The sequence below is a fragment of the Cydia splendana genome, chromosome 4 (assembly GCF_910591565.1).
Source record: "Cydia splendana chromosome 4, ilCydSple1.2, whole genome shotgun sequence".
NCBI lineage: Eukaryota > Metazoa > Arthropoda > Insecta > Lepidoptera > Tortricidae > Cydia > Cydia splendana.
The window spans coordinates 9,506,615-9,530,340 of NC_085963.1; the positions used below are offsets into that span (position 1 = coordinate 9,506,615).

Here is a 23,726-nt window from a genome sequence, read left to right on the forward strand (position 1 = left end):
CTCGTTCACAATGACGGAAAAAACAGCGGATCAACTACGTTGTTTCATACACAGGTACTTACTCATCTCCTCGGGGCTTAAATGCATTATTAGAACTTCCATTTGTGTTTACTCCGTTTTTAATACGGAGCATGTTGAGGAAATGATTCGATGTCAACGATACGTTTACAGTTTTGCACCGTATGCCACTGTATTAAGGCGAAACATGTGTACATACTTTTGACTTCGACTATGCAATTGTTTGCTATACGCGACGATTAACAGCAGCTTCCCATAGTTATCTACCTACTTTCCACCATTAGGTACAGTTAAATATGTATGTGTATTGTAATACATGTTTTATATGTTACAATTACTCCGAAATTGAGTGTTATGAACAATAAAAACTGTTAGTGTGTCATAAAACTGCTATTCGATAACAAATATAATGTCAGTTACATTAAATTAAACTTTATTGCAAATAAAATGCCAACTATTATTATTTGGCACTGAAATTGTAGGACCAAACGGATGCTGATAAAATGTAACCCTGACACTGGAGTACGAATAAGGAATTAAGGACCATGACAAGACATGATGATGGCTCAGGGTTTTATAAGAATGCAAGCGTCGAAAGAATAAATGGTACACAGGCCAAAATGCGTATATTAACGTTATACCTACTGTTTGTTCAGGAGGCAAGAGTCAATGTACGCAATGACGGGACTCTACGCGGAGTCAGGTGGTGCGGAGGCCGACGACGCCGGGCCCGGGCCGAGCGCGGCGCACCCGCCGCCCCCCGCGCACCCTCCGCGGGACCCCGTCAAGTGCCACAGCCGGAACCCCTCGGCCGGCATATGCGACAGGTATGTACGCACTTCAAACACATTTTTTACCCTACATATTTCAAAGCTCTACATATCACAAAGCAGGCATTGATCTCATATATTTTCATAACTGGGAAACCATTAATTTCCGAGGAGTTAAGGACACTGAAGACTAACATGCACTCGGCTTTGATGTATACCATGTATACGCATACGCCGTGTGCCAAACAAATATTCAGGTTATTTTTTAATGGAATTTTAATTCAATCTGTCGCTTAATCTTATTTCTAACAGTCTCCTTCCATGCAAAAATCAAAGCAGGCAGGCTTACAACCGCACGGTATTACATATTATTAATAGGTAATAATAAGGAATATTCAATAACCGAGCTCCATGCAAGGTTCTTTGGAAATGCTGTGTGTTGAACATGTGGTTTCTTTACAGAGAACGCGAGAGAGAAAGAGAGAAACCTCACCAGTTATTCCCAGAAATATTGGACATTCCTCATGATGCGCGCGACTGCGGTATCTTATCATGGAGACCGCTATTAATTCAGAGATTTTCTAGTATTAAAGTAAGTTTTTTTTACTAAACTTGAATATTGTAAGAGGTTAAAGCACTTCAACTTTATATTCACAAAGTTTAATTCGTTCATAGGTATTCTCTGTAAAACGAATTATCGGAGTCCTAAATTTAATCAAAGTATTAATAAACAAGACTTATTACGTGGGTAGAAATGTATAACTTGACTCATTATTTCATACTGCAAATATAAACATACCTTATATTTTGACTCTTTACTTGACTTTAACTCGAGAAACTCGTCGGAATTAGTATAAACAGTTCTTTCAAACTATGTGTCTACTTTAGTCAACTGATATGTTTAAGATCGATCACAACGCAACGACTGTTTGATAAGTTACATACTGCTATTAGTCAACTAAACCCGTAGACATGCTGAGCTGTTTAAAAGACTGTTTCTTAATAATGTTCCATTTGCAGGTATTTGTATTTTTCCTCTCGATACTCGTGACGCTTCAACAAGCCCTAAGCTCCGGCTACATAAACTCCGTGATCACGACGATTGAGAAACGGTTCGAGATCCCGTCGAGCCTCTCGGGGCTCATCGCGAGCAGCTACGAGATCGGGAACGTTATTACCGTAATCTTCGTGTCGTATCTCGGCAGTCGACGGCACATTCCTGTTTGGATCGCAGTCGGTATGGAATTCTTTGAACCCATTATCCCATTGAGTCTTATCGCCAACTAGGCAGGGAACGGTCTGTTTTTGTTGTCAATTTCTTTATTAGGTACATCAATTGATCAAATCTTCGGAGCTAGCTATGTGTTTCGGCACTCGTTCGGTTTTGAAAATATAAATAAGTGTCGAATAAAATAACTGAAACGCACTTTACTTTTCACCGGCAGGATGCAGTATTTTTTTTTAATGTGTTCCAACTTTCGAAGCTGTAAAGTACCTACTTGAGCCCTGTTTTTAAATCCAAGATGAAATCCAATGAAAGTTCGAAAGCCACATAATCTGGCAGGTTTTTTATTAAATTAACAGTTGACCATGTTGTTTAGATTAATCACAATTTGTACACGTGGGTATAAGTTTTTATTTATTTACGTATTTTTTTGTAGGTGCGGTCATAATGGGCATCGGTTCATTAGTATTTGTGGTGCCTCACTTCATAGCAGAAATTAATAGCGAAATGACAGTAAACAATAAATCAGCCGATAATATTTGTTACCGGCCACCGGAGAAGAATATTCTAGCCCAAGGCCTGTCTCCTAATAACTTGAGGCCGGAAAATTGTATTAAGGTAAGAACTCTACTTACGTTGCTCTTAATGGGCCCACAGATTACCAGTTCGCCGGACGATAGCAGCCTGACAGTTGTTCGGAGCTGTCACCTTTTGATTAACTGACAGGCTGATATCGGCCGGCGAACTGGTAATATGTGGGCCCCTTAGTACGAGGTACGAGCCCCTTTATTTCGAAACAGTGCATTATTTGCTTTTTAACAAACGCTTTTTAATTATTCTCGTTAAGTACTTAAATAGAAAACTGAGTCATAATCGTTCACCAAAAATGAAACAACTTTTACAACTAAATAGGATCGGACTGTCAAGGAAGAGAAAGTAAAAAAAGGAAATACCTACATTTATTACGCACCTCGGCCTTTTAGGAATCGATAGATTTGTCTCAATTTAGGAAGTGACATTGGGTATACGGCGCGGCAAAGCCGCCTACGCCTACCTATCTTATAAATAAGAAATCAAATATAAATAACGGGCACCACTATCCAATATAATTATATTTAGTGTCCTGTATATAACAGTCGGGTTAAAAAAACTTCTAACTATATTGTTCAGGAACTCACAAATAAATATTGTAAACAGAGCTCACCGAGCACATTCCTGCCGGTGATGGTGTTCGTGGTGGCGCAGCTGCTGCTGGGGTGCGGCGGCTCGCCGCTGCTCACGCTCGGCACCACCTACGTCGACGACCACGTGCGACCAGAGTCATCCAGCATGTATATAGGTATGTTGTCCATCAGAAATACTTCAATAACTCGCATACCTTCCTGTCCTCAACGATGCTCTTGACTTCTTTTCAACTCACCGCCAGCTCCCTTACCCTCGATGGTCCACCGGCATGAGTGGTTTTGATTGCCGCTTGATGTATTACTATCGTCAACACAGCTAATTAACTAGGTACCTTAATATGTAGTAGTAGAGGTAGAGTGTCGCTGCTAGGCATTAGTTAATTTTAGGGATTGGGTAATTAAGTGGGAGATCTAATATCCTACTTGAACATATTATTATATCCTTATAGATATATTCTTAGTAGAAGAGCCGGCCGCAAAATTTTTAACCGACTTGATACCACGATGAAATGCACAATGGTTTCCCAGAAAAGTTATGCTAAGTCCGAATTCGATAGTCTGCCACGGCGGAACTTGCCGAAAGTACGAAAAAGAAGGCCACTTCCGGTGCGAAAAAAGGGGCTGATTTAACCCATCTGATACCGAGATAGTAGTTATGGCAGCAGTTAGAAATTTACATGTAGACACAGAAAAGCGAAGTCTGCCACTATTTTTTTTGCCGGAAGTGCTTGGCAGACGCTCTCAAAGGTGACCATCGGGACCCCTAAATTAACCCATCTGATACCACCATGAAACCAATGCCAGTCGGTAGGTATGAACTCTCATGTCAGGAATATATAAGTCTGCCAAGGCTTTTCCTGCCGAAACACCATGGCAGACGAGATTATGTAAGCAAGGTCGCCATCGGTTACCCTACACTAACCCATCTGATACCACCATGAAACCAATTCCATTCGGTAGGTATGAACCCCCATTTTAGGAATATATAAGTCTGCCAAGGTTTTTCCTGCCGAAACACCTTGGCAGACGAGATTATAAGCAAGATGACCATCGGTTACCGTACACTAACCCATCTGATACCGCCATGAAACCAATTCCAATCGGTAGGTATGAGCCCTCATTTCATGAATATATAAGTCTGCCAAGGCTTTTCCTGCCGAAACTCCTTGACAGACGAGATTATGTAAGCAACATCCGCATCCATGGGACCGGTATACGTGATTACTGTAGGCTTATTTATTACTTTATGCTTTTACATATTTGTATATTATTATGTTATTAATGAAATATGTTTATAATTTATTAAACCTATACCTAATACATTGGGAATTCATTACCTGCTTACGGCAGTAGTAGGGAGTAGTGGGTGAGTTCTGGCTCACTTAGCCAGGCCAACAGTCCCTCCCCCTTTTTTTCCCTTGTTGAGGCCCTGCAACCTTACCTTGAACCCAACCTAATGTCATTGTAGCTCGAATCTAACCTAATCTATTTTTATTGCTTTTAGAAAATATTCTAATAACAATTATCTACTTTTGCAAAGTTAAATGTTGAATTCTTTATTTCGCAAAATGGAATTTTAATGTGACTATAATGTATGTGCAATCTACTTAGAAACTGGGTTTAGAAATATAAAAACACACATTTTATATAGGATAATAAGTTTATTCAAGTAATATTCTGAACATATGAGATATAGTAACATCATTACTTATTCTGTGTACAGTGGAGAAAACATGCAAGTTGACATTTTTCGTTTTAAAATAAAGATAAACTAAACAGTATTTGCCACAAACCGATGTTAAAAAACTTTGCAGTTGTTGGTTGGCATAATACCATCTCTTACAATTTCTCTTCATTAACATTTTATGATACCTTCCTGTTTTTATTTACTTAATTTAATTTTTTACTTTTTATGTGATCGGTACTTCATTTATTTTAGATTTTGGGCTAATATTAGTTTGTTAACCGACTTCCAAATCTCAAAGAAGGAGGTTATCAATTCGGTTGTATGTTTTTTTTATTTTTTATTTTTTTTATGTTTGTTACTCTATATCTCCGTCATTCCTGGACCGATTTTGAAAATTAGTTTTTTGATTGTATGTATATGCATACAGATTGGTTCCGTTTTTGTCAAAACCCAGTTCTGATGATGGGATCCATGAGGAATCGAGGGAAATCCTCAAATTTTAAACGCATACATATAGTGATTTTTGGGTTTTTATCATAAAATTAAGCATACACATTCAAAAAAGTGACATTTGATGAAGTGCAACTGCTGATGATGATCAGAACGGAACTCTTCAACGACGCATAGTTCACGTTTGGCGATTTATCGTCTTCGTTATGTTTGTTAAGCAAGTCAAGTTTTTAAGCCACATTTTTGTCAAGCTCGAGTTCTGATGATGGGATCCATGAGGAATCGAGGGAACTCCTCAAATCTTAAAGGCATGCGTATAGACATTTTTGTATTTTCATCAGAAAATCAAGGATTTTCATTAAAAACTGGCGCATTTGATGAAGTGGAACTGCTGATGATGACCAGAACAGAACTCTTCAACCACGCATAGTTCACGTTTGGCGATTTTTCCTCTTCGTTATGTTTGTTAAGCAAGTCAAGTTTTAAAGCCACATTTTTGTCAAGCTCGAGTTCTAATGATGGGATCCATAAGGAATCGAGGGAACTCCTCAAATATTAAAGGCATAAGTATAGATTTTTTTTGTATTTTCATCATAAAATCAAGCATTTACATTAAAAACTGTCGCATTTGATGAAGTGGAACTGCTGATGATGACCAGAACAAAACTCTTCAACGACGCATAGTACACGTTTGGTGATTTCTAATTTCGATTTTGACTTGGACTGCGACCCGGACTCGGACCCAGAACCGGACTCATACCCGGATCCGGTTCGGACCCGGACTCGGACCCGGACTTGGAATCGAACTCGGACTCGGACACGGACTCGGACTAGGACCCGGACTCGGACTCGGACCCGGACTCGGAACCGGACTCGGAACCGGACTCGGACTCGGATCCGGACACGGACTCGGACACGGATTCGGACCCGGACTCGGACTCAGACTCGGACCCGGACTCGGACCCGGACCTTGACCCGGAAAACCACTATAATATATATTATATTATAATTCTTTTATTCAATTAGGGTCTTAGGTTAGGATTTTACAATGTGAGTATAAAAGTAAAATATAAAAACACTTACAAAACATAACAAAAATATATAAACACATTATAAAAAACCTAACCTAGGGTGCCGCCAGCAGCGGGGCAAGGCCCAAGCTACCGGTGGTCAGGGCTGCAGAGAGAGGAACCGGCGGACTATCCGCGCCGTGTCCAAGATCACCGCCTTCTGCATCTGACCCTTGATCCAACCACCCAGCGAGAGTCTCTCTAGGTGTTGGTCGAGACTCTTCGCTATGAGACCGTTCGCTGACACAACTATCGGAACAATGATCGTCGAGTCAACATCCCACATGGCGGTAATCTCATGAGCTAAGTCTAGGTACTTGCTGGACTTGTCCTTCTCGGCCTTCACGAGATTCTCATCATGGGGGATGGTGACGTCGGCGAGCACGGCCCGGCGCTGCGATCGGTCTATCAGCACGATGTCAGGCTTATTGGCGACAATAGTCCTGTCAGTGATGATAGATCGATCCCAATAGAGCGTGGCACGACCATTCTCGAGAACAGGTGCAGGTAAGTACTTGTAGTACGGTACTTCGCGGTCCACAAGGCCGTATAGAAGAGCAAGTTGCTGGTGAATAATCCTGGCTACGAGATTATGTCTGTGCAAGTACTCACCGTTAGCAAGATGAGAACAACCGGAAATGATATGCCTGAGTGACTCTCCGGGACGGCGGCATGCCCGACAAATGTCGACCGTACCGTCCTTCAGGATATATTTCCGATAGTTGTTCGTCATCATCACTTCGTCCGCAATTGCACAGGCAAAACCCTCGGTTTCTCCGAAGAGGTCCCCGAATCGTAACCAGTTCACCGACGCGAGCAGGTCCACATCGGGTCCCGTGAGGGCCTTGTAGAACCGCCCGTGTAGCACCTTATTCTCCCATGCCGCCTTGCGATCCGCAGTACTTAGTACCACAGGTTTGCGCCAGTTCTCGTTTGCCAAGGAGAGCGGCGTGAGGTTCCTGTCTACTGCCACCACATCACGATGCATCCCACACTCGTTGTTAAGGAAATAATTCCTGAGATTGTACACCTCGCGGTTGTGGAGATCCTTGGCGTTTAGGAAGCCTCGGCCTCCACACTTCCGTGGGATGTACAATCTCATAACTGACGAGCGTGGGTGTAGCATGCGATGTGTGGTGAGCAGTGATCGGACCCTCCGATCCAGGGCGTCCAGCTCGGTCTGAGTCCACCTTAGTATGCCAAAGGAGTATGTGAGGAGGGGCATTACCCAGGCGTTGAAGGCGCGCACTTTGTTGCCTCCTGACAAAAGACTGTTAAGGACTTTTGTGAGCCGACTGAAAAAGCGCTCCTTCACCGACCGTCTAATACCCTCGTCCTCAATACCCAACGACTGTGACATACCAAGGTATTTATAGGTTTCTGATTCAGAGATAGATCTGAAAGACATTGTCTCAGAAAGTTGTAAATTTGTTGAATTTACAACCCTCCCCCGCTGTACATGCATAACCGCACATTTATCGACACCAAACTCCATGTTGATGGCACTACTGAAGACTTCGGTGGTTTTCAGTAGCTCCAACAAGCCTTGGGTATTTGGTGCAAATAATTTGAGGTCATCCATGTACAGAAGGTGAGAAATAACTTCACCCTCTCTCCGAAGCCGGCAACCTAGTCCCAAATCCTTCAGCAGGGTGCTGAGGGGATTCAGAGCTAGGCAGAACCATAGCGGACTCAGACTGTCGCCCTGAAAGATTCCTCGCTCAATCCTTATAAAATCCTGTGGGCCAGGTTGGTCATCCCCGCCTCCTGGTTGACGAAGGACTGTGGTCCACTGCCCCATACACGCGCTTAGGAAGGCTCTCAAAGCTGCATCAACTTTGTACAGCTCTAAGACCCTCCCCAGCCATGAATGAGGCACCGAATCATAGGCCTTCTTGTAGTCAATCCAAGCGGCTGAGAGGGCCCCCTTGGTCCGCCGGATTTGTTGGCAGATGGTCATGTCTATGAGGAGGAGCTCTTTAGTACCACGGGACCCAACCCTACATCCATTTTGAGCGGAAGCCAGAATGTTGTTTGCGACAATGTGCGCGTTGATTTTTGCTCTCAAAATGGATGTAAGGAGCTTGTAGAGTGTAGGCAAGCATGTGATGGGTCTGTAGTTCTTCGCTTCCGTGGTACTACCGGACTTATAGAGCAGGAAGGTGACACCAGTTGTTAAGGAAGGTGGGAGAGAACCAAGCTCGAGGGCTTGTTGAAATTGTGCTGCCAAGCGCGAGTGCGAGCATCGGAACCACTTTAGCCAGAAGTTGTGCAATCCATCCGGCCCAGGACTTTTCCAGTTCTGAGCCGTGCGGATGGCACAACTGACGTCATCGGGGCTGATGGTGACTGCCCCCATAGGTTCGATGGACTCGCACTCACGCTCGACAACACTCATCCAACTCCCCTCGGTGTGTCCGACAGGCACCGACCAGATGCTACGCCAGAAGTTGGTCATGGCAGTAGCATCCGGTGGCTGCGTGTCGGGCGTACGAAGGTTGGTTTCCTCCCACCTTCGGTACACCTTCCTTTGGTCACTTTGAAAAAGGCGATTCTGCTGAAATCGATCCACACGCTCTCTGTAGCGGCGAATACGGTTTGCCCATGCATAGACTTTCTGCTTTAGAAAGTCGATGCGCTCTGTGACATTGGCCATGTAGTCGCGGGGCCTGATATCCGTCCCCGCGAACGCCTGGTTCACAAAGCGCATTACTCGGGGGCGATTGTTGCCCCCCCTGAAGCAGATCAGCTTTGCGATGAGAGTCCTAAACGAGCTGATACGTCGCTCGATCCGAGCTTGCCATGCAGGGACACCTCCGGCGGTCCTAGGTGCACGTTCAGCGTCCGGGAACTTGATGCGAGCAACACGGCACGCCGCGATGGCTCCGCAGTACATGATCGAGTGCGTAGCCCCATAATAGGCGCGCATGACATTCTCGTTCATGTCTCGAGTCCAACGCATGCGACGCACTATGCCACCGGTAGCGGGAGCCGTGGGCGGGGCAGGATGTCCCGCAGGCCCCAAGCGTGCCGGCAGCGGTGGCCGCCCTCGTCGCGCAGGTGGTCGTGGCGGCGGCGGCGGCGGCCCGCTCTCTTCACTGGACCCGTCTGTGTCAGGCGCCGTTGCGAACTCGTCGCCTGACGACGATGTGGACGAGGAAGTGGACGAGGCGGGCGGGGGTGGTGGGCGTGCGCTTGTTGTTGCCGCTTTAGTTCGACTCCTTGTAATCATTTCTATTCATTACGTAGTATTGCCGATGGTACATGACAACTGTCAACACGGTAGTATGTTTGACTGCGACCCATGGTCGCGGTGTTTATAACCAAATATATTATCCGCCAGTTATCCGCATGATTTACTAATAAACACGAGTAAATGATCAATATTTTACGGCAAAAACCACATGTTAAAATATTATTTATGAAAAGAAATTTTAAAGGACGTCCGTCAGTGTCAGCGGTTTTTTTTTTTTTTTTTTTTTTTATATTATAATTATAATTCTCTTTATTCAATTAGGGTCTTAGGTTAGGGTTTTACAATGTGAGTATAAAAGTAAAATATAAAAACACTTACAAAACGATAAAAAATACATATAAACACATTATAAAAAACCTAACCTAGGGTGCCGCCAGCAGCGGGGCAAGGCCCAAGCTACCGGTGGTCAGGGCTGCAGAGAGAGGAACCGGCGGACTATCCGCGCCGTGTCCAAGATCACCGCCTTCTGCATCTGACCCTTGATCCAACCACCTAGCGAGAGTCTCTCAAGATGTTGGTCGAGACTCTTCGCTATTAGACCGTTCTCTGAAACGACTATCGGGACAATGATCGTCGAATCAACATCCCACATGGCGGTTATCTCGTGAGCCAAGTCTAGGTACTTACTGGACTTGTCCTTCTCGGCCTTCACGAGATTCTCATCATGGGGGATGGTGATGTCAACGAGCACGGCCCGACGTTGCGATCGATCTATTATCACAATGTCAGGCTTATTGGCTACAATAGTCCTGTCTGTGATGATAGATCGATCCAAATAGAGCGTGGCACGACCATTCTCGAGAACAGGCGCAGGTAAGTACTTGTAGTACGGTACTTCGCGGTCCACAAGGCCATATAGAAGAGCAAGTTGCTGGTGAATAATTCTGGCTACGAGATTATGTCTGTGCAAGTACTCGCCGTTAGCAAGATGAGAACAACCGGAAATGATATGCCTGAGTGACTCTCCGGGACGGCGGCATGCCCGACAAATGTCGACCGTACCGTCCTTCAGGATATATTTCCGATAGTTGTTCGTCATCATCACTTCGTCCGCAATTGCACAGGCAAAACCCTCGGTTTCTCCGAAGAGGTCCCCGAATCGTAACCAGTTCACCGACGCGAGCAGGTCCACATCGGGTCCCGTGAGGGCCTTGTAGAACCGCCCGTGTAGCACCTTACTCTCCCATGCCGCCTTGCGATCCACAGTACTTAGTACCACAGGTTTGCGCCAGTTCTCGTTTGCCAAGGAGAGCGGCGTGAGGTTCCTGTCTACTGCCACCACATCACGATGCATCCCACACTCGTTGTTAAGGAAATAATTCCTGAGATTGTACACCTCGCGGTTGTGGAGATCCTTGGCGTTTAGGAAGCCTCGGCCTCCACACTTCCGTGGGATGTACAATCTCATAACTGACGAGCGTGGGTGTAGCATGCGATGTGTGGTGAGCAGTGACCGGACCCTCCGATCCAGGGCGTCCAGCTCGGTCTGAGTCCACCTTAGTATGCCAAAGGAGTATGTGAGGAGGGGCATTACCCAGGCGTTGAAGGCGCGCACTTTGTTGCCTCCTGACAAAAGACTGTTAAGGACTTTTGTGAGCCGACTGAAAAAGCGCTCCTTCACCGACCGTCTAATACCCTCGTCCTCAATACCCAACGACTGTGACATGCCAAGGTATTTATAGGTTTCTGATTCAGAGATAGATCTGAAAGACATTGTCTCAGAGAGTTGTAAATTTGTTGAATTTACAACCCTCCCCCGCTGTACATGCATAACCGCACATTTATCGACACCAAACTCCATGTTGATGGCACTACTGAAACCTTCGGTGGTTTTCAGTAGCTCCGACAAGTCTTGGCTATTTGGTGCAAATAATTTGAGGTCATCCATGTACAGAAGGTGAGAAATGATTTCACCCTCTCTCCGAAGCCGACAACCTAGTCCCAAATCCTTCAGCAGGGTACTGAGGGGATTGAGAGCTAGGCAGAACCATAGGGGACTCAGACTGTCACCCTGAAATATTCCTCGCTCAATCCTTATAAAATCCTGCGGGTCAGGGGGGTCATCCCCGCCTCCTGGTTGACGAAGGACTGTGGTCCACTGCCTCATACACGCGCTTAGGAAGGCTCTCAAAGCTGCATCAACTTTATACAACTCTAAGACCCTCCCCAACCATGAATGAGGCACCGAATCATAGGCCTTCTTGTAGTCAATCCAAGCGGCTGAGAGGGCCCCCTTGTTCCGCCGGATTTGTTGGCAGATGGTCATGTCTATGAGGAGGAGCTCTTTAGTACCACGGGACCCAACCCTACATCCATTTTGAGCGGAAGCCAGAATATTGTTTGCGACAATGTGCGCGTTGATTTTTGCTCTCAAAATGGATGTAAGGAGCTTGTAGAGTGTAGGCAAGCATGTGATGGGTCTGTAGTTCTTCGCTTCCGTGGTACTACCGGACTTATAGAGCAGGTAGGTGACACCAGTTGTTAAGGAAGGTGGGAGAGAACCAAGCTCGAGGGCTTGTTGGAATTGTGCTGCCAAGCGCGAGTGCGAGCATCGGAACCACTTTAGCCAGAAGTTGTGCAATCCATCCGGTCCAGGACTTTTCCAATTCTGGGCCGTGCGGATGGCACAACTGATGTCATCCGGGCTGATAGTGACTGCCCCCATAGGTTCGATGAACTCGCACTCACGCTCGACAACACTCATCCAACCCCCCTCGGTATGTCCAACAGGCATCGACCAGATGCTACGCCAGAAGTCAGTCATGGCAGTAGCATCCGGCGGCTGCGTGTCGGGCGTACGAAGGTTGGTTTCCTCCCACTTTCGGTACACCTTCCTTTGGTCACTTTGAAAAAGGCGATTCTGCTGGAATCGATCCACACGCTCTCTGTAACGGCGAATACGGTTTGCCCATGCATAGACTTTCTGCTTTAGAAAGTCGATGCGCTCTGTGACATTGGCCATGTAGTCGCGGGGCCTGATATCCGTCCCCGCGAACGCCTGATTCACAAAGCGCATTACTCGGGGGCGATTGTTGCCCCCCCCTGAAGCAGATTAGCTTTGCGATGAGAGTCCTAAACGAGCTGATACGTCGCTCGATCCGCGCTTGCCATGCAGGGACACCTCCGACGGTCCTAGGTGCACGTTCAGCGTCCGGGAACTTGACGCGAGCAACACGGCACGCCGCGATGGCTCCGCAGTACAAGATCGAGTGCGTATCATCTAAATCTTTACTAGTCCGTAAATGTGGCTCTAGTAAAGCGTTTAGGGCTCCCATTAGCGCTAGATTGCGTCTATTCATAGGCAGACGTGGTAATCGTGGCCTAGAGTTAGTTGTGGCGCGATATTGCGTAATCACCTCTTCCAAAGTCCTCCTCAGTTGCTCATTAGCAGTTGTACTCACATTCTGACTCACGAAGTCCCCCTCGTCGGTACAGAAATCAACCCGTGGCGCCCCCGGTGCCAGGTCGGGTGCGGGCACCGGATCCGGCGACGTGGCGGGCAGATCCCGCACCGAGATGGAGTCCGCGCGAGCAGAGAGAGCCTCCTGGCGAAGCCGATCAAGTGTCGCGTCATCCAAGCGCTTTAGCCGCTGAATACGCGCACCTGATCCGATAATCGCTGCTCCGACACGGTGATGGTGGGTTCAAGAGTCTGAAACAGAGGCAGTATTCTCGAACGGTAGGCGGACAGCTGTGTTCCCCCCTCTGTAGCCCCATAATAGGCGCGCATGACATTCTCGTTCATGTCTCGAGTCCATCTCATGCGTCGCACTATACCACCGGTAGCGGGAGCCGTGGGCGGGGTAGGATGTCCCGCAGGCCCCAAGCGTGCCGGCAGCGGTGGCCGTCCTCGTCGCACAGGTGGTCGTGGCGGCGGCGGCGGCGGCCCGCTCTCGTCACTGGACCCGTCTGTGTCAGGCGCCGTTGCGAACTCGTCGCCTGACGACAATGTGGACGAGGAAGTGGACGAGGCGGGCGGGGGTGGTGGGCGTGCGCTTGTCGTTACCGCTTTAGCTCGACTCCTTGTAATCATTTCTAATTTCGTTCGTGGTTTTGCCGGTGGTGTATGACAAATGTCAACATGGTATTAATGCGACTGCAACCCATGGTCGCGGTATTTATAGTCAATTATATCAATTGTCCGCATGATTCACTACTAACTGGGTTCACACATGAGTATATTATCAGTCTTTTAGGGCAAAAACCACATGTAAAAATATATTATATGAAAAGAAATGTAAAAGGACGTCTGTCAGTGTCAGCGGTTTTTTTTTTTTTTTTTTTTTTTTTTTAATTTTAATTTTAATTATAATTATTATTCTTACACGTAAATTTGTTCACGAAGAAACCGTGTACCGACTCTTCATGCCATTATATTTTTAATTTGCTGTTATTCTCTACAAATCGACACTAAAAGTATCAAAATATCAAAATATGGAGTTCCGTTTGAGAAAGAAGCAAAACAATTTTGTCTTTGACAGTAATTGAATTATTGTGTGATTTTGAAAGCTAGACAATTCAAGATTTATATTTTTACTCACAAAGACAACACAGAAATTCAATCTCAAATGTAAACCATCGAACAATTTCCATACATTGACGACATCACTCAAAATTCTTCTTCAAGTCAGATGCCCGCTGGGGCTGCACCGGAGCACACGTATAATTCTTCAAATAAAAATGACAGCTTGATTTGACATTAAATCATATACGCACACGAGAAAGTATACCAGTAGATAAATTGTATTTCAAAAAATAGGGTACATAAATATCAGCTCGCGTCTCCTTTAAATTTGATTTGCTGTTATTTATGGGTCATAATGGTTGAAAACCTCAGTAAACTATCTTAAAACAATACGATTACAGTCGAATTTAAGTATTATGTTCCTTCAAATCAAAACTCGCTTAAAATGAAAAAAGTTTAAAGACTCATCCTTTACTGATTGGGATTAATTTTCATTTTGCGTCATTTTAAAAACGTATTTGACTTCTGTACGTCAATTAATTTTGATGACAATTGTAATCTTGTAATATATTATAGAACTTTTATCTTAAAATATTGCCTATTAACAGGAAGCGTTATGTAATTCGTATAAGTAATACCTGAAAGTCTTGTACCTAGATCTGTAATAACATGGATTGCGACGAATAAATGATTATGATTATGCCGTTCGTTCCGTCTATATGTATAATGCGTGTACGTGCTGTTCTCTGAAAATCTTCAAGAAAAAATAACGGCTAGACCAGCACGAAGTACTAGCGAGTTTTTGCGGCTTTGGAGACCGAGATAAAGCTTACAGGCCAATACCGCTGTGGCCTGGTTATTGTTATGTATACCTATGTATAGAATGTTTTTAAAAAAAATTTACTATAAAAAGCAATGTTTTATTTCGATTAGGTCTACATTTTGTGCATATTGTATATCTGAAGTATTTTCGTACTAAACTTGAAACTTTCGTTGAAACTAAATAAAATAATTATTCCTAATATACAGTCACCTGCAATTTATGTTACACAACACACAACGAAGGCCGCAAAAATATCTGACACGATCTTATTTGTAGAACCATAAGAGCATGTCATATATTTTTGCGGCCTTCGAAGAGTAGGTACCGGTCATTATCACCAACTTTGCCCGCATTTAAAAAAAAACACGAATTTCTCAAAAAAAAAAACAAATCGTAATTACTTTTTTTGCTCAGCACGTCCATTGTGATCAAACGCATCAGTTTATTTGAAGAAAAAATATTTTTATCGTGTTTTTACCCATTTTTTTTGCGTTTTAGAGGGTGGGCAAAGATATCCGGAGTTTTCGCCAACATTGCCCACGTCAATTTGGTATTCAAATACAGCTCGTATGATGATGATGTCTAAGGATCACTGGTTTTGGGCAATCCTACCATTCCCTGTTAATAACTTAGCGATAAGTGTAAAAACTTTTAAATAAATTTGCTGGGCAATGTTGCCTACCCGTTTTTGCTCATTTCCATATAAGGCTCGCCTAAGCATTTTACAAAGGCTAGGGTTGTCACTTTTGAGAAAATCTGTTACAATAGTTTAATGGCCAAAAATATGATTTTTGCTGTGTTTTTCATTAGTTAACGGGATAAAACATCTAAGTAAAGGATAATAAGACAAATTAAATACAGTATATATTTATAAACTTACTTTAGTGTACAAACATAACCTTATTTTACATGCGAAGTTGGGTAAATTAGATGAAAGTGACAACCCTAATCCGTTTTTGGTGGTGGGCAATGTTGGTATGGATGCCAAATCACCGGATTACTTTGCCCACCGCTAAAACTCGCTAAAAATTACAAATTAAAGATATCTTATTGATACTGTTTTAACACCCCCTGGCACTGATTAAAATAACCGACTTGGTTTCACATTACATCTCAAAACTTTTTGAAGTGAAAATTTCTTTAGCGGCGTGTAATAGTGCCCTTGCGGCCTATTTGCTGAATAAATGTTGAAGTTTGAAGTTTGCATGCCAAGTTTCGTGCTTTCTGCCGGATGGGACAGGATTTAGGATGGGTCAGACCAGGACCGCATTTTTGCAGGTTCATCTTTTATTAGCCAGACTCTACCTCCATACTAAATCGAGCTAAGGAGTCGCACTATAAAGAAATATTGAACATTTTCTTTCAAGTTGATATACAGGGTGTCCATGCATTAGGGTATTTATATTCAATATTCAATAATTTATTCATAAAATCAATACAATTTTACACGTCAATGGTATTTAGAACCAGTATACAAAGTATCATAACAAATTACGATTTTTTTACTTTGGAGCAACCTGTATGTGTTAGTAGCTCCTGAGGTAATAAATAGTATGACTAGATTTTGCCCTGTGCGCGGGGCCCGAGGGCCCCGCGGTCTTCTTGTAGTTTGTTGTTGGTGCTGTTGTTTTTGTTGTAGTAGTAGTAGTAGTAGTTTGTTTTCCAAAGGGAAAAAGAAATAAAGTTGTACTTTTGCTAGGACGAAAAGATCCGCGTGAAAGCACTACATTCCTGCAGCTCGGCCTGGCCTCGCGTGCTTGGGAACTCGTAAGGGACGCTCCGGGCCTTCGGCCCTACGCGGAGCTCGGCCTTCGTCCTTCGCTGGGTTTCGAAGCTCAGCGTCGGGCCTTCGGCCCGCCGCTTCGCTTATTAAAACAGTTGGGAGGGTTGCTTTTGCTTCGGGGCTTAAGCGGGAAGTTGGAGCTTAAACACGACCCAATAGGAAAAGTGTCTTAGACAAGCGAAACGGCGGGCCGAAGGCCGAAGGCCGTAGGCCAACTTCCCCCTCTCGTGTGACGCTTCGGGCCTTCGGCCCTACGCGGAGCTCGGACTTCGGCCTTCGCGAGCCTCGACGCTTCGCCGTCTGGCCTTCGGCCCGCCGGCTTCGCTTATCAAGACAGTTGACTTTGTAGAACGCTTGGGGGAACTGCATTCACGCAGCTCGGCCTTCGGCCTCGCGTTTTGGGAGTCGGGGTGGAGGCTCCGGGCCTTCGGCCCTCCGCCGGGGTCGGCCTTCGGCCTCCCGGCCTGAAGCTCGCCCTTCGGGCTCGCTTAACACACTTTTTGTATAGGATTTTGCTTTGTTCGTCATTCCCGCAGCTCGGCCTTCGGCCTCGCCCAAAATTACTGGGGGCGGGGCACGCTTGGATATTCGGGGTGAAGCTCCGGGCCTGACGGCCCTACGCGGGGTCGGCCTTCGGCCTCCCGGCCTGAAGCTCGCCCTTCGGGCTCGCTTAACCTACTTGGAAATTTGAATTTTGCCCTTGTCGCCCGCCATTTTGGATTTTTCCAAAAAATTTTTTTACATGGTAATGCTGGGCCCCCTAGCTCGCCGCATGCCAAATCTCAGCGCACTCGGACCAACTTGAAAAATTAAAAAAAAAAGTCGGCCATTTTGAAATTTTTTAAATGCAGTTTGATTTGTTTTGGGGCCCTCTATGACATTTGGTCGAGCACCCCCCACCTACCTCGCACCGTTTAAAAGTTGCCATACAAAATTAAAATGACCATTATTTCCGCCATCTTGGATTTTGTCCAAAAATTTTTTTTTTCATAGGAATCTAGAGGCTTCTATCTCTCGCCATGCCAAATCTCAGCGCGCTCGGACCAACTTGAAAAAAAAAAAAAAAGTCGGCCCGTTTGAAAATTTTTAAATGCAGTTTATTTTGTCTCGGGGCCCTCTATGACATTTGGTCGAGCACCCCCCACCTATCTCGCACCGTTTAAAAGTTGCCATACAAAATAAAAGGGGCCATTTTTTCCGCCATCTTGGATTTTTTCGAATTTTTTTTTCCCATACGAATCTAGAGGACCCCGAGATTCCGTGACCAAAATTTCAGCGCGCTAGGACAAACTTGAAAAAATTAAAAAAAAAAGTCAGCCATTTTGAAAAAAAATGGCGGCGTCAAAAACTGCCAGGGTCCCTCTATGATATTTGGTCGAGCACCCCCCACCTACCTCCCACCGTTTGGCCGGGCCGTCGAACATTTTTCTGACCGGAAGCGGTAGGCCAAAAGTCGGAATTTTCTGAAGTCACGAGACCGCCCTCTATACGACCGTACCAAAGTCTAACACCCCACGAACCTCCTTCTGGGAGAACAATCATGTCAATTAATCAGTCGTGTTGCAGCTTTAAATAAGATTAATTATTAATTATTAAATTATTAAATTAAATTAAATTAATTAAAACTTTCTTCGACCGTTTTGATTATCTTTTTTATTTATGACATTAATAAGATTCTGACTTTTGACAAATGTCATCATTGCCGCACATTTTCAAACAAATTGTCAAAAGCACTGCCAATGATTAATACAGTATGTTTCTTTTTGTTGTCGATTATTGGAATTAACTTTTGTTTGATAATTTAATGTTTTATCTTTTGTTCTAATTAAAAAGAAATTACCGTTAGAGCATTTCTGAGAAGTAACCCTATGTGGGATTTCAGGGTTTGTCCAATGGCTAAGGTCACCCTGTATTTAAAAACGTAAACATTAAAGTTTTTGGGATATATGTATAGTAGACTATTTATACTCCACATTGATACCATAAGAAGTTAATAAAACTGCCTGAAAGTTAGAGAGGACTATGGAGGAGATTACTGTTTACTAGCTTTTGACTTAACTCCTGGCCCCTGTTTCACCAACGTGACAGGTGCGACGAATTGTAAAATCACTGTTGCTGACGTCACAGGCATCCATGAACTACGGTTATCGCTTACCATCGGGCGGGCCGTATTCCTGTTTGCCACCATCATTGCATTATCAAAAAAAAACTTTATGATATCGGAAAAAAAACAGATATTTCTCTTGCTAAGTTTATGACAATTGTCACAGAAACACAGCAATTGTCACGAAATTCCGACATATAACTCATTACCTGTCAAGAATTACCTACAATTCTTCTAGATCTTTGACAATTGTCAGAAACTTCACAGGAGAAATATCTGTTTTTTCCGATATAATAAAGTTTTTTTTTAATAATACAATGATGGTGGCAAACAGGAATACGGCCCGCCCGATGGTAAGTGGTAATCGTAGCCCATGGATGCCTGTGACTTCAGCGATAGTGATTTTACAATTCGTCGCACCTGTCACCGATGTGAAATTGGGGCCTGGCCTCTATTTCACTACGGTGGCAGGTGCGACACTTGTCGACATCACAGTTGGTACTGACGTTACAGGCCTCCATAGGCTACGGTAACCGCTTACCATCAGACGGGCGGTGTGCTTGTTTGCCACCAACATGTTAATAAAATAAAAACTCCATTATATCGCCAAATACTAAGTACTTATTTTGCGAAGCTAATGACAATTGTCACAAGAAACACGACAATTGTCGGTAATTCTTGACAGCAAATGAGTTCTGTGTAACACTATATGAGTAAAATGAATATAGGCGTGGAATCGAATGTATTTGCAGCCAACAAAATGCCAGTGTTTGTTCAGCTACCTGTTCACCTGTTTAAATTGCTTATTATCAATTTAGATCCGGATTTTAAACCTGGCTGACATCGGATAGGGTTACATATCAGAATACCGAAAACTGATTTACCTAATGTTGAATCACCTATGCTTGATTCACCTATTTTTAAATGACCTATCGATCATTTTACCTAAACATTGACTGACCTAAGTTTATAATACCTAAGCTCAAATAACCTAATGGACGAAACACCTAATGCACGATATACCTAATGTACGTTTTACCTACTGCAGGTTTCACCTAAAGCTATTATACCTAATGAACGAATCACCTATAGCTGATATACCTAATGGACGATACACCTAAAGCTGATATACCTAATGAACGATGTACCTAAACTTGATTTACCTAATGGTCGAAATACCTAAAACTGTTAAACCTATCGCACGAAATACCTAAAGTTGATATACTTCCTGAACGAATTACCTAATGTCGATATGCCTAATGCACGGAATACCTAAAGTCTATATACCTAGTACAAAATTCATATCATTTTGCGGAATGATCCAAGTGGCAACCAACTCCACCCAATAAATCGTATGATTTCCCAACCTTAAAGTAGAAACTGTTTGTTTGGATAACAACTTAAAAATACACTTTTTGAAACGCTACTTTTTAGGTAGTAGACTGATTTCGTAAGTCTAATACAAAATGAGTTATCTTATCTTATCAAAAACTTAATTTTTGTAAGTCAACATCATGACGATGAAATAAAAGTCGGTTTTGGCACTGTTTGGTCGCAGTTAACCTAACACGCTCCTCCTCGCTTTGCTCGTCGTCGCACCTATCTCGACTCTGGCAAATGACTAGACCTTATATTATAATAAAAAATGGTAAGCCAATTGAATGATTTGGCTAAAAAAATTATACCAAATGTTGTATGTACTAATAATATTCTACTAAACAATAATTATATTTTTGATTTTAGGTACATATTTCGTTCATTAAGTCCATCAACTTCAGGTATTTCGTGCATTAGGTGTATCAAATTTAGGTATTTCGTTCATTAGGTATGTTAACTTTAGGTAATGCGATCATTAGGTATACCGACTTTAGGTAATTCGTGCAGTAGGTATGTTAACTTTAGGCAATTCGATCATTAGGTATACCGAGTTTAGGTATTTCGTGCATTAGGTATATCAACATTAGGTGTTTCGTGTATTAGGTATATTAGCTTTAGGTATTTCGAGTATTAGGTGTTTCAACTTTAGGTAAATCGAGCATAGGTATTCTGAGCTTAGGTAAACCAATTGTAGGTGAAACGTGCAATAGGTAATTCGTTCATTAGGTGTTATGAGCTTAGGTTAATTGATCATTAGGTATTTAAAAAAATAGGTGAAACGAGCTTAGGTGATTCAACATTAGGTAAATCAATTTTCGGTATTCTGATATGTAACCTCGGATAGCCATTTATATTGATGTCAATGGTGTTGGTGAATATTTTAATTCATTCGGGCGAAAACCGGAAGGTTGGTTGGGTATCATAAAATGTTCATGGAGAGAAATTGTAAAGGCCCCAGTACACAATGGGCCATTGCCGGCCACTCCAAGGGACGCAGCCATGCGGTAGAATGAGATAGCAATATCATTTGCTCCCTCTAACGCATAAATGCGTCCCTTGGAATGGCCGGCGATGGCCCATTGTGTACTGGGGCCTTAAGATATGGTATTGTAATCAACAACTGCAAAGTTTTTTTTACATCGGTTTGTGGCAAATACTGTTTAGTTTATCTTTATTTTAAAACGAAAAATGTCAACTTGCATGTTTTCTCCACTGTACACAGAATAAGTAATGATGTTACTATATCTCATATGTTCAGAATATTACTTGAATAAACTTATTATCCTATATAAAATGTGTGTTTTTATATTTCTAAACCCAGTTTCTAAGTAGATTGCACATACATTATAGTCACATTAAAATTCCATTTTGCGAAATAAAGAATTCAACATTTAACTTTGCAAAAGTAGATAATTGTTATTAGAATATTTTCTAAAAGCAATAAAAATAGATTAGGTTAGATTCGAGCTACAATGACATTAGGTTGGGTTCAAGGTAAGGTTGCAGGGCCTCAACAAGGGAAAAAAAATCGGGCAAGTGCGAGTCGGACTCGCGCACGAAGGGTTCCGTACCATATAAAAAACAAAAAAAAAGCAAAAAAAAACGGTCACCCATCCAAGTACTGACCACTCCCGACGTTGCTTAACTTTGGTCAAAAATCACGTTTGTTGTATGGGAGCCCCATTTAAATCTTTATTTTATTCTGTTTTTAGTATTTGTTGTTATAGCGGCAACAGAAATACATCATCTGTGAAAATTTCAACTGTCTAGCTATCACGGTTCGTGAGATACAGCCTGGTGACAGACGGACGGACGGTCGGACGGACGGACGGACGGACGGACGGACGGACGGACAGCGAAGTCTTAGTAATAGGGTCCCGTTTTACCCTTTGGGTACGGAACCCTAAAAAGGGGGAGGGACTGTTGGCCTGGCTAAGTGAGCCAGAACTCACCCACTACTCCCTACTACTGCCGTAAGCAGGTAATGAATTCCCAATGTATTAGGTATAGGTTTAATAAATTATAAATATATTTCATTAATTACATAATAATATACAAATATGTAAAAGCATAAAGTAATAAATAAGCCTACAGTAATCACGTATACCGGTCCCACGGATGCGGATGTTGCTTACATAATCTCGTCTGTCAAGGAGTTTCGGCAGGAAAGGCCTTGGCAGACTTAAAAATTTCCGAAATGAGGGTTCATACCTACCGACTGGAATTGGTTTCATGGAGGTATCAGATGGGTTAATGTAGGGTAACTGATGTACACCTTGCTAACATAATCTCGTCTGCCAAGGTGTTTCGGCAGGAAAAGCCTTGGCAGACTTATATATTCATGAAATGAGGGTTCATACCTACCGACTGGAATTGGTTTCATGGCGGTATCAGATGGGTTAGTGTACGGTAACCGATGGTCATCTTGCTTATAATCTCGTCTGCCAAGGTGTTTCGGCAGGAAAAACCTTGGCAGACTTATATATTCCTAAAATGGGGGTTCATACCTACCGAATGGAATTGGTTTCATGGTGGTATCAGATGGGTTAGTGTAGGGTAACCGATGGCGACCTTGCTTACATAATCTCGTCTGCCATGGTGTTTCGGCAGGAAAAGCCTTGGCAGACTTATATATTCCTGACATGAGAGTTCATACCTACCGACTGGCATTGGTTTCATGGTGGTATCAGATGGGTTAATTTAGGGGTCCCGATGGTCACCTTTGAGAGCGTCTGCCAAGCACTTCCGGCAAAAAAAATAGTGGCAGACTTCGCTTTTCTGTGTCTACATGTAAATTTCTAACTGCTGCCATAACTACTATCTCGGTATCAGATGGGTTAAATCAGCCCCTTTTTTCGCACCGGAAGTGGCCTTCTTTTTCGTACTTTCGGCAAGTTCCGCAGTGGCAGACTATCGAATTCGGACTTAGCATAACTTTTCTGGGAAACCATTGTGCATTTCATCGTGGTATCAAGTCGGTTAGAAATTTTGCGGCCGGCTCTTCTACCATCTCCTTTACACTCTCATGTATAATATGCTCGGTAGAGATGTTAGTGTAACTTTCACGTCATAAAATCATTTGTCCACTACAAACATTGACGAAGCAACGGTATAAGTACAGTACAGACAAACAGGTCAGAGACCAAAATATCTGATTCTGTACACCTGGTTTCATAACGTCATTGCGACGCGTTCATCCTACATATTACATTACGAGCGAGTTGTCCGAATACTTTGACCGTGTTGTAAATACGAGTTCGGACTAGTTCGGAGTGCGCCGTACCTCATGTTACTCCGTATAAATCGCAGTTCGCGAACAAATTACAACGAACTTCGCCATTTATCCACTGCTATAAATCGTTGACCTTCTGTTCCTTTCGACCTTAGGGAGGTGGCACTATATTCCACGGCTTTATTGGCATGCCTTGCTTGACTAGTGCCGTGCGCTCGTATAACCGCACTGCTCTGCCATTTACTAGCAGACATAAAGTAGTACGTCGAACCTTGTGGCCAT

At 43.5% G+C, this 23,726-nt stretch overlaps 2 protein-coding genes across 2 annotated transcripts in view; one reads left to right on the plus strand and one right to left on the minus strand.

The window, feature by feature from the left end:
• LOC134789843 (solute carrier organic anion transporter family member 3A1-like) overlaps positions 1 to 23,726 on the plus strand; it is a 122,063-nt gene that overhangs the window by 68,029 nt on the left and 30,308 nt on the right. The window contains exons 4-8 of the mRNA XM_063760509.1: positions 675 to 845; positions 1,251 to 1,380; positions 1,809 to 2,025; positions 2,450 to 2,631; positions 3,211 to 3,352. Coding sequence (XP_063616579.1) covers positions 675 to 845; positions 1,251 to 1,380; positions 1,809 to 2,025; positions 2,450 to 2,631; positions 3,211 to 3,352 — 842 coding nt within the window. The remainder of the gene's footprint in view (positions 1 to 674; positions 846 to 1,250; positions 1,381 to 1,808; positions 2,026 to 2,449; positions 2,632 to 3,210; positions 3,353 to 23,726) is intronic.
• LOC134789834 (tumor protein D54) overlaps positions 1 to 23,726 on the minus strand; it is a 222,948-nt gene that overhangs the window by 61,573 nt on the left and 137,649 nt on the right. The window lies entirely within an intron of this gene.